Below are 15,502 nucleotides of genomic sequence, written 5' to 3'. Positions count from 1 at the left end.
ACAACCGTGTGAAGGTGATATAGTTGACTGTTTGATTTGGCCAGAGGGGATTTATTTTCAAAGTCTTACTGCAGTGGGCAGGACTGCTTTCCTGTATTATCACACACACACACATACACACACACACACACACACACACACACACACACACACACACACACACACACACACACACACACATATATATATATATATATGCAGTAGGTGGTGGAGAAGGTAGTTTGCGTTATCCAATATGGATATTCATTTCTTCAGTGTCCTCTACTCACCACCTCATCTAGACTGTCCAATTTGGTTTGCAGCTCATGATGGAGCTGACCTTCTTCACCACTTTATTGAGTCTGCTGCTGCTCCTCCAGCAGACTACAGAGAAGAAGATTCCAACGATTGGAAGACGTTTATTATTATTATTATTATTAGTAGTAGTAGTAGTTGTTGCATTATGAATGTCTTATCGACGCCGCCTTGTGGCGTGGCCATGTAATAACGACTCTTCTTTCCTACCTGTGGACGGGAAAGATGCATTTGCGTTATCTGCTGATTGGAAACTGCACCACTGTATTTCATTTACATTTAAGTCAAAGACTACTACCACTCTCGTCACATCAAATTGTACTGGAAAAAAGGCGACTTTTGTCCAGTTCACATTCATCCCGCAACATATATTTAACTCGCATGTATCATGATAAAATATTGTTTTAATATTTTTAGTTAGCCGGAGTTCGTCATCTTTCCCGTGTGTTCCCAAATGCAGCGCGGTCCAGGATGCGTTCAGGCCCCAAGCTGCCGTCTAAACACCGACAACAGGTGAGCTCGTGACTTCACTTTTTCTCAGAAAACTCGGTGAATATTATCTATGATAGGGGGGTAAATGTATCCACTTCCACGACTGCAGCCCTCCCGATTATTCCGTTTTGGTCCTTTGGTTGAAATGACAGTAAATTCTGGCAACGAAGTTGTGTTAATGTTCAGTTAAACTAAGCTAGCTAACGTCAGACTTGACCTTGTCTCAAGCTGAAATAACGGCCAGTTAATACTTCTGCAGACATAACTTGGATGACCCAAACAAACAGAAGTCAAGTTATATAAATAATAAGGTTAAATAGTTATGTTGTTTTTTTTTAACTTAGCTAACATCTGTCACGCTAACGGGTTGTTATCTTAACGTTTGCTAGGTAGCTAGCTAGCCGAGGGATCTTCATCAACTTGTGCCTGGAGTTTGCAGGAAAGTACAGTAAAGTTAAACAGCTGATTCATATCAGTATTTATTGATGGTGGTCAGCTGAACTGAGAACAGGCTTGTGTTGACTGTTAATAGATTTTAAATGTAATATTTGTTTTATGGGGTAACTTTACAGCTTGGGTCAATATAGCGTAACATAACTTCATAGCACTTGGGAAACAAACACACTTGATTTTGTTTTTTTATATTTTTGAATTATGTATGAAATCACATTGATTTGTTTCCTCCATTCAGAAATAATTATGGCCACAAATAAAGTGGTTCTTGAAGCCCAAAAGCTGGAATCCTGTGGGGCTGCAGGGAGCGGTGACACCGCCATTCAAGTCAAGATCCTACAGGTCCAGACTAAATGTGCACCCAGCGCTGCTCTGCAGCACCCAGCCACTGCTGCAGGCGTCTCCAAAGGGGTGCCGGTCTCTGCCCTACCTAAAGCCATCCCAGCTGGCCATCCAGCTGGCCATCTCCACCAGCCCACCTCCTCTACCGTTACAGTCCCAGGGCGTCAGACTTCCTCTTTCATGGTAGTAGCAAAGGTGTCCACCGCAGGAGGAGGAGGCCAACCACAGGCCACAAAACCAGCCCTGAGCCAGTTGGCCTCCATGAACCAGGCCCCAACCCCCGGAAGGACAGTGGTGATAACCGTACCGAGGGCAGCGAGCCCACAGACTGTCACTGTGCCCCCCCGGCTGCCAAAGACTGCCTCCTCACAGCTCCCAGCTAATCTCCAGATACCACCAGGTGAGCTGCAGCACGCCTTTGTAGTGGACAAGGTCCTAGTCCTTATTGGTGGGGATCTCAAATCACCATACATACACACATACACACACACACACACACACACACACACACACACACACACACACACACACACACACACACACACACACACACACAGGATAATTATCGTGCATATGGCAACACTGAGATCGGTCGAACAATGACAGTTCTCTCTACAGTTAGAGCTCGTGCAAGAAGGTGGGACGTAAGGGAGATACTGTTTCCAGAACTTGTAAGGGTGTAATAACAGTTTGTGAAGTACCCAGAGAAACACAAATATCCAACGAGGCAAAATCCCTAGTGTTTTTGGAATACCTGCCGGACACATTTTTTAGGTCTCGAAAAGAGGACATGTCCAGGAAAAAGAGGACGTCTGGTCACCCTAGTTAAACTGCACTCGCGTGTCAACTGCTCTCTCTCTCTCTCTCTCTCTCTCTCTCTCTCTCTCTCTCTCTCTCTTTCGAGAATTATTTTTGTCAGTAAGTGGGCGGACCCAGTCACCTTCAGTTCTGGGCATGCCAACTCTCAACAGATGAAAATGATGCGGGAGGACACATTCCTTAGCTAATTCTAAATCAGGAAAGTAAACTAAGACTTTCAGTGAAGTGTGGTGCAGCAAAGGTGTCGGGTGTTTTTTAAAATATTTTAAAAAAGAAGTTCATGTTTCAAGTTTAAGTACATGGAATCTTTTTTTTTTATTGTGGTATCGAAATTGGTATTGAGAATAGTGGTATTTTACTGGTATTGGCACGAACTACTAAAATGACTTTATCCAGCGTGTTCTCATTTCCGGACAAACCATCAATGCGTTACAGTAAGTGATTTTGGACTCTGGCAGGTATGATGTTGATCCGCAGTGACAGTGGTCAGCTGATGCTCGTATCCCAGCAGGCTTTGGCACAGGCTCAGCAGGCACCAAGAGGGGTCAGTGGTCAAGCACCTAGAATACTGGTCCCACAGGTATGCATGTCAAATAGTCAAATGAAGTGACCCTCACTCCTGTGAGCTTAACGTCCTGGCATGTTTGTCATTAGGTATCTGCAGCAGCAGGAAATAAAACTAATGAGAAGGTAACCGTGATCAGGATGGCCGCCCCTCCCAGTTTCCACCCAGCACCAGTGCAGAAGACGGCTGTTCTAAAGGTACACCAGCTGGTTTACTCTTGTCAGTTACTGACAGCAGCTCATGTAGTGTTTGATCATGAGGAACATTGTTACTGCAAATCAACCACACCTGTCATTAATGACTATAATTATTATATTTTAACTTTTTATTAATGATAATCCTTTTTCTGTCATTAGTCAAAAATATGTGGCCTGTTATTAAAATACATGAGCTGTTATTAATGATAATACTTTGCTTTACTTATAATTATTTTAATAGTGATAATACTTCGCCTCTAACTAATAGTGATAACACTTTGCCTGTCATAAATGGTGAACAATGATGAAAGGATTCTGACCATGAATAATAAAGGCTGTCGTAGATGCAGGATGCTTCTTGACCCTCATCCAGCAGTGCGAGAAGGCTTGATGACTGGATGGTTCACGAGGTATCTGACACCTCGCTGACAGTTTGCACGATTAGCAGACGAGTGCCATATGTTTAAACTCACTCAGGTGTAATTATTATCACGTCGTCCTGTTGTCTGTCCACATCGCTGTCTCACCAGAATGAACCCGTCCCAGAGTTCACTTGGAACTGGACTGAAGGCCTCTATTGAGGTCGTCAGGGTGCTGTAGTTTAACCCATAGCAGATTCAACATTGCAAATACACAGGAGCTTTAGAGTTTGGTGAAGGTCAGGTTCCCATGTACAGATGAAACAGACTAATGTGAAGCTCAAGTACACGTCCCAGCAGGGCATATCTCCACCCTGCTGCTCCGACACACCACCCACGTCCTGCTGGTGACACGCGTCTTATTTGCTCAATTGACCAGTGGCTGTCACCCGTCACCAGTACATGCATCCGGTTACCTAACCATTAGTCAGTTGTATCTGTGTTGGAGTGATAGATTGTATTGTGTTGTTCAGGGGATCGGTGTGACTCCCAAACCAGCTGTAGTTCAGACCTTCAGCGGTGTGTCTGAACGGGGGAGCCAGCCTCGCATTCAGGCGCTTGCCACAGAAACCAAAAAGGAGTCACCAATCACCATTAATCAGGTAAGTCAAAACCAGTAGCAGTTCAGACCCGCCTTCCAGTTCAGACCCGTCTCCCAGTTCAGACCCGCCTCCTCGGTTTAGATTTCTCTTGGCTGAGTAAACCGATGTCAGTCTGAAGCTGCACTGTGCGGTTATTGCAGAAAAATCAACTTAAAATCATGAAAATAGCAATTCTTGATTTGTATTTTTACTGTTTCCACTAATAAAACATTCCTGAAAAGTGTATTGTAAGATTTCATGATTCATTTCATAGGTGAGTCTGTGTTAAGTGATCAGAGTTCATCAGTGTTGCATGAGGAGATGACATTACAGGCTTCTTGTGTGACAGTATTTGTAGTTGAAATTATAATCTTACTCCAATCCACTGAACATACCCAGCATGCATGTGGTGTTTGAAATGCAAATCTATTGTGCAGTGTACCTTTTTCCTGAGGAGAAAAGTTTATTTCAGGACATTTTCTGTGTTTGTTACGTAGTCATGTTTGTGTGTGTTTATTTTTATTGCACAATTGTGCTATAAAGAGACGATAAGAGTGTCAAAAATGTACCCAAGTTGACCTTTAATCAAGATGTGTTGTTCACCAACAGGCGACTCTGGATAGTGTGAAGAAGTGCAAGAACTTCCTGGTGACCCTGATCAAGCTGGCCTCCAGTGACTCCAGGTCTGCCAACATGGCTAATAACGTCAGAGGACTGGTCCGGAGTCTGCTGGTATGGCTCTGCTCTTCATCCTCACTTTCACTGTGGAGAAATGGAATAATGAAGTCTGAATTTTAAAATAAACATAGTCCCCAAATCGTCACCCATTGGTGGTTGAATATAGTTGTGAAGCCTCAGGTTTGACATTTTGCCCTGATTTTTAAACTGTGTTGTTATGCTGTTCATCAAGTATTAGCAGTGCTAATTTACCAGCGTATTCTCTTTAGTTTAGAGCTTACTGCTACAGGTGACATAAATGTATAAAAAAGTGAAGGATTGGCCCTTTTTCCTGTCCTGCAGGAAGGAAAGCTAGAAGCAGAGGAGTTTACAGAGCGGCTTTACCAAGCGCTGAAGTCCACTCCACAGCCCTGCTTGGTGCCTTTCCTCAAGGTGACTGGAGATGCAACAGCACATTCTCTTTCGCTGCTCGGGGTCTGCAGGTCCAGGACGTCTCACAATGTCCAAAGTGACTCAAACTCCACACAGATTTTTAACTAGCTAGGATCCAAATATATTTTGATGGGTCTGTCTTGGCAAAGATGAGGCTGATTTTAAATTCGATCCTTTTAACTGAACAGTACTGTGGAGTAATGTTGCACCGTATACCGATACTAAAAAAGTACCGCACTACCCGTACGTTAAAAACTCCGCTCTCTCTCTCTCTCATGCTGCATGCAGAGAGTGCATGGAGACAGAGCTCAGGGGGGCGGGGCTTAAGGCGACGGAGCAGAGCAGCAGCAGCAGAGCGCACAGCAGTGACCTGGGGAGACATGGCCTGAGCTCAGGAGCTCTTGCCGACCGTCCTCTGCTTGTAGAAAAAAAAGACGTCAGGAGTGTAATCTGGAGATACTTTGGAGACAGTGCAGACTGTGAGGGAAAGCCCACTGACACCGATAGACCAGTCTGTAAAACGTGCTTTAAAGCAACACAGGCAAAGGGAGGTAACATGTCAAACATGACCAAGCACCTTTCAAGCAGACAGCCCGAACTTTTTAAAGAGTTTAACGAACGACAGGTAAGCAAATGTAATTATAAACATGAAAAACCCACAGCTCACTCATCTACAGCTACGAGTAGCATTAGCCTAGTTTGTCTACAAGCATTTATGATCATGAGGTCAGAATGCACACAAAAGTGTACCAAATGAAACACAATTGATGCGAAACGGTGACATGCTGGTGGAGCCTGAGGATGGATCTTGAGCTAATTTGTTCAAGATTATTAATAAGTGCATTTTTCAATAAAGGGGAGAAATCACCCTTTTAATTATGTTTCAATCTTTAATGTACCCATATGATAGCTTTAGGTTGTTTTCGCCTCAAACACACATCTGTAAATTTCTTCTTCTTCTTCTTCTTAGTAGTAGTAGTAGTAGTAGTAGTAGTAGTAGTATGGAGTATTATTATCTACAATTGCTCATACTTATGGAAATAACTATGTAGTCATCCGGACAATAGACCTACATAGCCGTGTATAATCAATGCTATGATAGCACCATGTAGTTTTCATTAATATCTTGCTGTATGCTAATACTAGTATCAATGCCATTTGTCAAGTGTTCAAAAAGCTGGGCAGAAACAAGCTGGTCAAAAAAGAAACTATAAAGATGTTTTATTTATTACTATTATAGATAAATATACCAGCACCGTATCTTATTTATGGTATCGTATCAAATTCTAGTGTCGTATCGTAAGTATCGATAACGTGATATTAATGGCAGGTATCGTATCGAAGTCATAATTTTGGTATCGTGACAACCCTCCTGTGGAGTCTACTTTAGTCTGCTCCATCTCCAGGGATTTATTCCTAAAACTGAGTGCAGAAATTGCAGCGTCTGAAGAAAAAAGATTGTAAGATATTTCAACAACAGAGTTGTATGGGACCTCTCTGGCTTCAAGTCAGTTTCAGGAGTCAGTGTCCCGGCTCCATTCATATCACATTGATCGTTTAGGCTGATCAACTTATTTTTGGATCCGGGCCGTTAGTAGTTTGAGCAAAGTAAGTTGGGCTGAATTTAGAAGGCGACACCTGTTGCATGTCAGATATTTAATCATTGTTTAAGTAAATGTAGGTATTGGACTCAGAACCTGCACATGCCATGTGTTAATGTGATCAGATATGATGTCAATGCATTCATGTTGTATTCTTTTACCAACAAAAAGAGAACTCTAAGCACAGTCCAACTAGAAGGTTCATTATGGGATATTTATCCCAATATATATCCCAATATAGAAGGTTCATTATGGGATAAATATCCCATTATGGGATATTTATCCCATAATGAACCAAGTTGCTTCGAGTTGGATTGTGTTAGCGTTCTCTTTTCGTCTTTGCTCCAGAAAAGTCTTCCCGCAGTGCGCCGCCTCACTGCAGACCCACAGTTATTCATTCAACAGGCTTCAACGTCTGCGGTCAACCTCAAGAAGTCGCCCAGCACCGTCACAGCTCCTCCCCACACTGCCAGCCCGCAGGTAGAGGACACTTTTCTAATGTTTTGAGAATAGAAACGCAAGTAATTATCGGTAAATGTGAGGGACATGTCATTTGTGATCCATAACTTTTATCAGCTGGATTTGTCCTGGTTTTAACCAATGTGTATGCGGTTAACTGTTGAGGAGAATTAGAGACATAGAGCAGTTGGATGAGAGCAGAGATGGCGGCATATCTGAGGGCCAGAGTGTGTATCGTGTCATGAGGTAAACACAACAGGGATTCACGACAAACGGCTAAATGGAGCCACAAGGAGTCAAAACCTCCACAGGGAACCTTAAGTCATGCAGTGTGGAGTAACACATGCAAAACACTGTGAAGCTTCTTAATTAGCTCCATAAAATATTGATTTTCGTCATCGTATTAATTTTCCAAGTGAATTTCCAACATTGAAGTGGCAAATTTACATGAAGAAATGCAAAGATTTGTGAGAATATAAAGTCAGAGATTTCTGTGAAAAAAACACAAGAAAAAAAATGTGTGGTGATGAAAAGAAAATAGTGTTTTTTATGGTCTTTTTTTTTTAGATCACATGAGCCGACCTGTAAACTCACGGCCATAATTCACCATAATCTGTGTTAACAAAAGTAACGTTATGTGCCTTTTCTGTCACACTGACGCAGTGGCGTTGGGCATGGAGGATGTGTAACTATGGTAACAATAGGTATGGAGTAGCGTCTTCTCAGCGCTTGTTGTTTAGCGTTGCCTGGAGACACTCCTTTGTGTAGTCAAAGATAACGTTGTTGGCTTCTACTTTTTTGTAGCTTCTATAATCTTTGTGTGTGTCAATAAACACTAAACATTAATGAAAACATGTCCGTTTCTTTGAGGAGCTTCTCCTGCCTAAGGCCATACTTAGCATAACCACACAACTTCATTGGTGTTACCATTCAGTCCCTCCTCACCATGTCAGCAGTCCACTAGCTCCAGCTCATGAGCACATCAAACGCACCTCAAGGGCTAGCATTAGCAGGAACGTTGTCCTTTCTGACAAACTGCCCAATTCATACAGTTGTGCTGGGATGGATGAATGATGATGATGAGAGAGGATGTGGACATGTTCCTGCTGTCCTCTTATGTATGTTGCTATGTGTATTCATGTTTCTGTGTCGTACTGGCTGTGAAAACCAATACATCTAAATGTAATCTTAATAACTTTAGGTTATCCAGCAGCCTCCAGCAGGGACTCTGAGACCGGGTATGACGACATTAGTCCAGTCCAGAAATTACATATTGAAGAGCAGCAGACCCGCCCCCAAGCACACAGAGGTCCAGTCGGGAAAACCCTTTACAGGTAACAGATGGGGGGGACTTTGGGAATGTCTTCGACATTTTTCCGATTATCTGTGTACATGTTTTAATTTAATCAGAATCTTAGGACATCAAAGTCATATGGGATCTAGTGCATTTCTATTTTCCCCCAGCTCTCGATAAGAACATCCTATTTAAGGTTATGCTAGTCAAAACACTGCAGCCTGAGCTGCATGACCTCCTCCACCCTGAAACCTGGAGAGGACAGGCTGCACAGACAAAAATGTAGGAGGAGAGGAGCGGTACACACCCCTCAGGGTGTCGTTCATACCCTGGTTCAGGAGTCACGCTTCGGTGCACATTTGCTACAGCAGGAAAACAAGACAGACAGTAGTGCAAATGTCAAAGGCAGAAACAATCGTCCTGCTGGTGGCTGATAACATGTTGGCCTCTGGCAGCTTTGGTAAGGTCATTCTACTGCATAAGGAACCCTTCTGTATTACACCGTATGAACAGGGTCACAATAGGCTATACAGTCGTCCCTCGTTATAACGCGGTTCACCTTTTGCAAACTCGCTGTTTCGCGGATTTTTTTTTTTGTTGCTTTTATTTTTTTACAGCTACAGTATGAACGCGCATTGTGTTCTGCGCCCTCATTAAGCTGAGAGACTGCACTGTACACCTTGTCAATCAATCTCCTCCGTGCAGTGTCTCCTATACAGGACAGATATTTTTTTTTTCTTATATCATGAAATTGAAAATAGTGTGTTTCATTAGTGCCATTTCCACCGTGACTATATTTAAACATTCAAACATTCAAAACCCCAAACGTTTCTTCTCCCGGTGATGTTTCCACTCCCGTCCTCTGAAGCTCCGTCCTCGTCTTGCCCACAACGATGTCTCCGTTGCTGTTGAATCTCTTTCAGCTCTCTTTGCTTTCACCAAAACGTGACTGAAGCACACCAATCCACTTGTTGCTAACAGCTAACGGTTTTACAGGAGGAACTTTGAACATGTACTCTGGGTGCACCGGACTGTGACCGTCCATGTCAAATGGTGTCCGTGTAGGTGGAACTGCACAAAGAGCTCATTTCAAAGGAAATGTAATGAGAAAGGTTTGATGAAGTCGGCCTTTCTCATTTACATATTGAGATTAGGTTACAATGCAGGCAGAACTGAGCTAACAAGAAGCAGCGCATTAACACCAGGCTCATGGCCAGATGAAGTTACTAAGTACAGCAAACTGAATTTACACCCACAAGCGCTGACACGGGCTAAAAGAGACGTAACTCTCAAAATAACCTTGTATATTTTTCTTTTTTCTAGGGACGTTGTCGTTGAAGCAGCCTATCACTCAGGAGCCACGTCGTTCTGCTACATTTGCATTCAAGGACAGTTCAGGATCATACAGGTAAAACATCCACTTTACCCTCAGACTCAGATGTCAGTGTGAGGGGTTTCAATTGGGTAATTCTGACCCACATTCTGTCAGAGGGCAAAGCAGAGTTATGTGTGTGTGTGTGTGTGTGTGTGTGTGTGTGTGTGTGTGTGTGTGTGTGTGTGTGTGTTTCCCAGAGAGGACGATGACATTAACGACGTCGCCTCCATGGCTGGAGTCAACCTGAGAGAGGAGAATGCTCAGATCTTGACCACGGTGGTGGGCTCCGTGGTGCAGTCGTGCCAGGACCAGCCCTTCCTCTCACCAGCCCCAGTGCTCAGCCGAATCCTGTGTACAGGTGCAGGAGACGTTGGTCTCAACAAGACAACCAAGTATGAATAGAAACCCTTATCTTACTGGACACGCTCAGCTTTAGGGTGTCTCTGTGTGCTGTGTTAGGACGGGCACTGGGAGTGACGGATGTCGGTCCAGAGGTGGTGTCTCTGGTGTCTCATGCCACCCAGGAGTGTCTCCGTGAGCTGCTGGAGAAGCTCACTGTGGTGGCAGAGCACCGCAAGGCTGCCCTGAAGGTACAGCGGCCATGTTGTGGCCATATGAGGGATTCTGTATTCATTCACACTAAGAATCATATGACATTGTATTGATGTCAAGACAAAAACCTTTTTCTTATAATTGTATAGGATCCTTTTCACATTGTGTGTGTGTGTGTGTGCGTGTGCGTGCGAGCGAACAGGAGGACTTGTGGCATACCAAAGTGAGTGATGTGCGATCCCAGCTTCGCTTTCTGGAGGAAGTGGAGAGTTTAAAGAAGAAGAGGATGGATGAAGAGGAGCGAGAGAGACTGCTGCGTTTGGCCAGAGTGAGCTCATGTTTCACTTCAACCAGATAAAAACAAGACTACTGTGTTGTCGTCATATAAAGTGTGTTGTCATCATATAAAGTGTATCTTGGGCTCAGAGTGTGTTTCTGGTCACGTCAGCATTTTATCCGATAATTTCGACCTCTATTTGTGTAAATTCTGCTCACTGACTTGACATCGGTCTGTTTGTGGTCAGAGTCGCTCACACACAGAGGATCCACAGCATCAGCAGCTCAAGCAAAGAGCCAAAGAGGTGTGTATGTGTTTCATCCTGGAGCATGCTGAGAGACTCCACCATACCATCCAAAACTGTAAGCTGTGTATCTATAATGTGTGTATGAAAGTAAGATTTATTGACTGTTGCGTTAGACTGACAAATGTATCTAATCATCTGTATTTATGGTCATATATTTGAAGCTAACAGAACACTGAGAGAAATGAAAATGGATCCTTCCCAAGTCCCACCTCTTTTCACTCTACGCTCTAACAGTAGTTGAGCTAGCTTCGGACCTGGCAGAACCTTTTCCAACTGGCTCTGTGAGTCCCAATAGATCGGTGTTCCAGTCTCCATGGACTCGTTATGTTGCGTGTCGTCACTGTTCCTGTGAGGAAATTTCCTTCATCGTTAACCTTTTAAGATAAGATAAGATAATGCTTTATTAGTCCCTCAGTGGGGAAATTACAGGATTACAGTAGCACTGCGCACCAGTAATAAGATAAAGAAACAAGTAATATAAATAAACAGTAGAACGGTAATAAACAGAAGATTTAAGAAGAAAATAATTTGAGAGAGAGAGAGAGAGAGGGAGAGAGAGAGGGGAACTAATTAAATCTCTGCTATGTTTCTGGCTAATAGTTAATTTAGTAATGCAGCAGTGTGTGTGGAGGGAGATTATAGGCACCGGTAGCTGTGACACCTGCTCCGGCTGCTGTGGAGCTCCCAGATGCACGCACAGTCTCCCAGCAGCAAAGGGATATATTGCAATTTTTTAAATCGTATTTCAGGATAACAGCCATAATATAAAGAACACACCTCCATGTGCACAAGAGAAGTGAACTTGCTGGTTCAGTAGACTCTTTATTCTAAGTAATCGTTGGCCTCTCTTCCCTTTTCAGCTGCAGCAGATGGAAGAAGCTCAGCTGCAGCAGCGAGAAGCCAACCTCACGGCTCTGGCAGCCATTGGGCCTCGCAAGAAGAGACCTCTGGAGCAGCCGGAGAGCCAGGTTGGTCTGCAGTGAAAACAAACCAGAGAACCTGTACAGGCGGTTGGTAGATAAACGAGCATTGCAAGGTGTTTCTTCAAATACTTTTATTGTAAAGCAGAAAATAAATTGAACAGAAAAACCCGCTTTGTCTTTAAATTCCCTTCAAAGTGGCAATATATCTTAACATGATCTTTAATGCAGTCTTTATGCTGTTCTTAGTGCGTGTGGTTAAAAATAGGTTGCCCTTCCACACTCTAAAACAAAATACACCTGTCTCCACTCAGGTGACAATTATATAATGTGAACGCCCCCTGGCATCACCACGTCATCAAAAACATAGCCAATCAAACAAACAAACCGGTTAAACATAAATCATATAATGGCTTCTACACTTCGGCCCCGTGTTGTCCCGAGCCGTCTGCTCCAAAGAAACACAAATGCACAGTCATCAGTGATGTAAAACGGCTGATTACTCACAGCAGAGCCACAGTGCACGAATACGAGTCACAATATGTCTTCAGACGGGTGTGAGGCGTTCACTCCTTCTGCCACTTTGGATTTAATCCAATATTCAAACCAACGACATACATGCACGGCCTCGTAAAGCACTAACTCCCACTGCCAGCAGATGTTTCACATAAAAAGCCTCTTAGGAGATGCTGGAATTGTGTCATTTAAACTCCTGGAAAGCTTTTAATGTGAAACACCTTAACAGGAAGTGTTGTTTCATTGGCACAAATTAACGTCAATGTTGAAATGAAAATAATATTTTCGTTGCAAAAAGAGGAACTCCGAGCAGCAGAGTGGTGGTCAAGACAACAGGTACGCATGGTGACAGTGACCGGGAGCTTCTAACTCTGATATGAGAAGATGTGATCCAGGCCGGTCTCTAACAGAAGCCTGGCACAAATGAATACAGCTGAAACATCTGTTGTGGGGACTGACCTCTGTTTGAATATTTCTTTTTGCTCATCCTACAATCAGTCAAATTCCATTTGCTCAAAACATGTAACGAGTCAAAATGTCCCCATGGTCAACAGGCTCAGATGTTTGTTGCCCCCAGCTGGACTCGCAGCTCGCTAGTTTAGAGGTTAAGGTTTCTTCTGAACGACGAGCTCCAGAAGACCCAACCAAAACGTTGCCAGTTGGCTGCGTCTGAAGAAAACAGCCAAACATTCAGAAATGAAGAGGAAAAGATGGAAAGGGCCTGGCAGTGAAGAGCATGAAGCACTAAGATGCTCGCAGCTAGTTTGCTCGGATAACGCAGGCACACAGGCAGCCACAGCGTCGCACAGCAGCATGTGTGAGACTGTTGGTTTAGCTCATGGAGTCTTTAGTTGTGTGTTTTTGAAGTGCAGCCCTGTAGGCTGTGGGTTTAGAGCGAGGACGCTGTAACTGCTCACGCTCCTCTGCCTTTGAACTCCATTACCCAGCGGAGCCGGCTGCCTCTCTCTCCTCTAAAGCCACAGGGCTTCCTCTACCTCCTCAGCTGGCACAGCACACAGAGATGGCTAACTACAGGAGGGGTGTGCTCAGGATTGAGAAAACCAGGATTGTTTGTCTCCATCTGACTTGCACGAGGCCCCGTTCAGTGAACGTCTGATCCTAACAAATCCTTGAACAGCATCCTCTCTTTGAATAAAGCGATTTGATGGATGAAATGAGCGTTTTAGCTGTTGGGTTCTAGAGACCCGCAGTCTCTGGTACCGGGCTCGCACAGGGAGAATGATTTTTTTTTTAAAAGTAATTTTAAAAAATGAAGGTTAGAAATATGTTGTATTTTGAGAACTGACCGGATACATCCATCGGTAGGTAACCCAGACGTGACCTCCTGACACATGCAAGAGGTCAGTGTATACCCCCAAAAAATGAAACTTTCAACTCGGTGCCAAACTGTCGGTGTTCTGCATTAAAATCAAGGAAGAACATCCTGTGATTGCCAACAAAGCAGTGAAATCCTGCCTCCATTTCAACATTCTGTCTTTGTGAAGCGGGCTTAAGTTACGCAATATACTGGACATAAACAACACACGTCGGGTGTTATTGTTTCATATCACCCCGAGATAGGACCGGTGTGTAGCGGAGAAACAAGCGCAGAGCTACCATTGTCGGCGTAATGGTGACTTGTATCTTTATGCACTCTAAATTGTCTATGTCGGTCGTATCACTTTATTACGTCACATTTATTACGTCATATGGCTTAAACTTTAAAGGTTGAGGACTGCTGCTTCAGACGGGCCCAACGGTTTCTAATGATGCTCCTCAGACGTTCTGTGCAACAAAGCACCTGACGCGTCTGCTTCAGCAAGACCGGGTTCACACCCAATGAACACAAAGGACTGCAGCATTCCAATGTCATTGTTATGAACGAAGCTATTTAGCCCTGGAAAGCACCAAATGTGTTCTTTGTTAATGACGTAAATATAAACGCTGCTTTAGAACAGCTCTTCATGACTATTCACTGATAAAGACCATGCCATGCATTTGAAAGTAAGCGAGTGTGTTTGTGTGTGTGTGTCAGGTGACCCTGCTGCCCAGACCGGGTGTTCAGAGGATGACCCGGGTCCTGCTGAGGGATCTGCTGGTGTGTATGGAGCAGGACCGCTTCCTGTGCCACTCCCTTTCCCTGTACAGAGCCATGCTCTGAGCCTCACTCATATTCATCTGAGCAGAGCTTCTTTATCTTTCACCTCCTATTTATTTTTCAGTATGTGGATCAGTGATGGTGATCAGCTGGTCTCTAAAGCGCTTCTAGTTTTGATTAAAACAATGATAAAGATGATGAAACTGCTGTTTCCTGAACAGATGAGTTGAGTACGAAGTTGAATGTTGAGCGTTTCATTGTTCTGCTCGTTTATTATTTGACCATTAAAAGAAGTGGACTGTCGCATCTTGCCTTGGACTGTGTGGTGGTTTAGTCTATAGCCGTACCTCGTGTTACATCAACGCTGAAGACAAAAACACTGTTGAAGTTATGAGGTTTTCAAACCATGAAATGATCCTTCAGACAAGACCTTTTTTGCTTGGTCATGCGACTCATTGGTGTTAAACGGCTGCTTTGACTCCGGTCGGCCACCAGGTGTCGCTGTTTTTAAAAAAAAAGTGAAACCTTGAAGCTTCCAATGCTTTTGGATACAAACAGGAAGAAACTAGCAGTATGACATCAAAGTGTCCTGATGAACAGAAATGTGGATGTTAAAATGTTTACTACTTTCTTTATTTTGCTTAAAACAGTGTCTGACACTTCTGACAGCATCAAGGAGGCGTGGGGGTTCAAATTTGCTTTCATTTTTTTAAATATATATATATACACGTTTTAAAGTTGTTAGTTTGCTTTCGTTAGGGCAGTTGTGTCAGGATGTCGACACACGCGTAAGTGGTGGGACTAGTGGAGGGGAACGGCCATGTTTTATCG

General features: G+C 43.7%; 1 protein-coding gene across 5 annotated transcripts; it reads left to right on the top strand.

Annotated features, from left to right (window-relative positions):
- The first annotated feature begins 550 nt into the window (after positions 1 to 550).
- On the top strand, positions 551 to 14,974 carry taf4b (TAF4B RNA polymerase II, TATA box binding protein (TBP)-associated factor). Of its 5 annotated transcripts, XM_068593280.1 has the most exons (17): positions 553 to 807; positions 1,176 to 1,225; positions 1,478 to 1,981; positions 2,859 to 2,980; positions 3,055 to 3,162; positions 4,055 to 4,183; positions 4,772 to 4,894; positions 5,183 to 5,272; positions 7,222 to 7,353; positions 8,534 to 8,666; positions 9,950 to 10,034; positions 10,199 to 10,359; positions 10,461 to 10,591; positions 10,756 to 10,881; positions 11,078 to 11,134; positions 11,998 to 12,105; positions 14,609 to 14,974. In XM_068593280.1, exons 3-17 carry the CDS (start codon positions 1,486 to 1,488, stop codon positions 14,732 to 14,734), a joined length of 2,127 nt encoding a protein of 708 aa, XP_068449381.1. In that variant the 5' UTR covers positions 553 to 807; positions 1,176 to 1,225; positions 1,478 to 1,485; the 3' UTR covers positions 14,735 to 14,974. The 5 variants fall into 5 exon arrangements, 4 of the variants coding, with proteins under 4 accessions (XP_068449382.1, XP_068449381.1, XP_068449380.1 ...); XM_068593281.1 differs by lacking the exons at positions 1,176 to 1,225; positions 14,609 to 14,974 and adding an exon at positions 11,299 to 11,418 and having other exon boundaries at positions 551 to 807; positions 11,078 to 11,192; XM_068593279.1 differs by lacking the exon at positions 1,176 to 1,225.
- The last annotated feature ends 528 nt before the right edge of the window (positions 14,975 to 15,502 follow it).

This window comes from Clinocottus analis, unplaced genomic scaffold (genome assembly GCF_023055335.1).
Source record: "Clinocottus analis isolate CAN_PGR_092001 unplaced genomic scaffold, fCliAna1.0.p SCAF_29, whole genome shotgun sequence".
Taxonomy (NCBI): Eukaryota; Metazoa; Chordata; class Actinopteri; order Perciformes; family Cottidae; genus Clinocottus; species Clinocottus analis.
The sequence above is the reverse complement of the archived record's forward strand: the minus strand, read 5'-3'. Positions and strand labels throughout refer to the sequence as shown.

Coding starts and splice junctions, on each gene's coding strand:
- taf4b (XM_068593279.1), top strand. CDS start 1,486: ATGGCCACAAATAAAGTGGTTCTTGAAGCCCAAAAGCTGGAATCCTGT. Junction 4,895..5,182: donor GACTGGTCCGGAGTCTGCTG/GTATGGCTCTGC, acceptor CCTGTCCTGCAG/GAAGGAAAGCTAGAAGCAGA. Junction 11,135..11,997: donor TCAAGCAAAGAGCCAAAGAG/GTGTGTATGTGT, acceptor TTCCCTTTTCAG/CTGCAGCAGATGGAAGAAGC.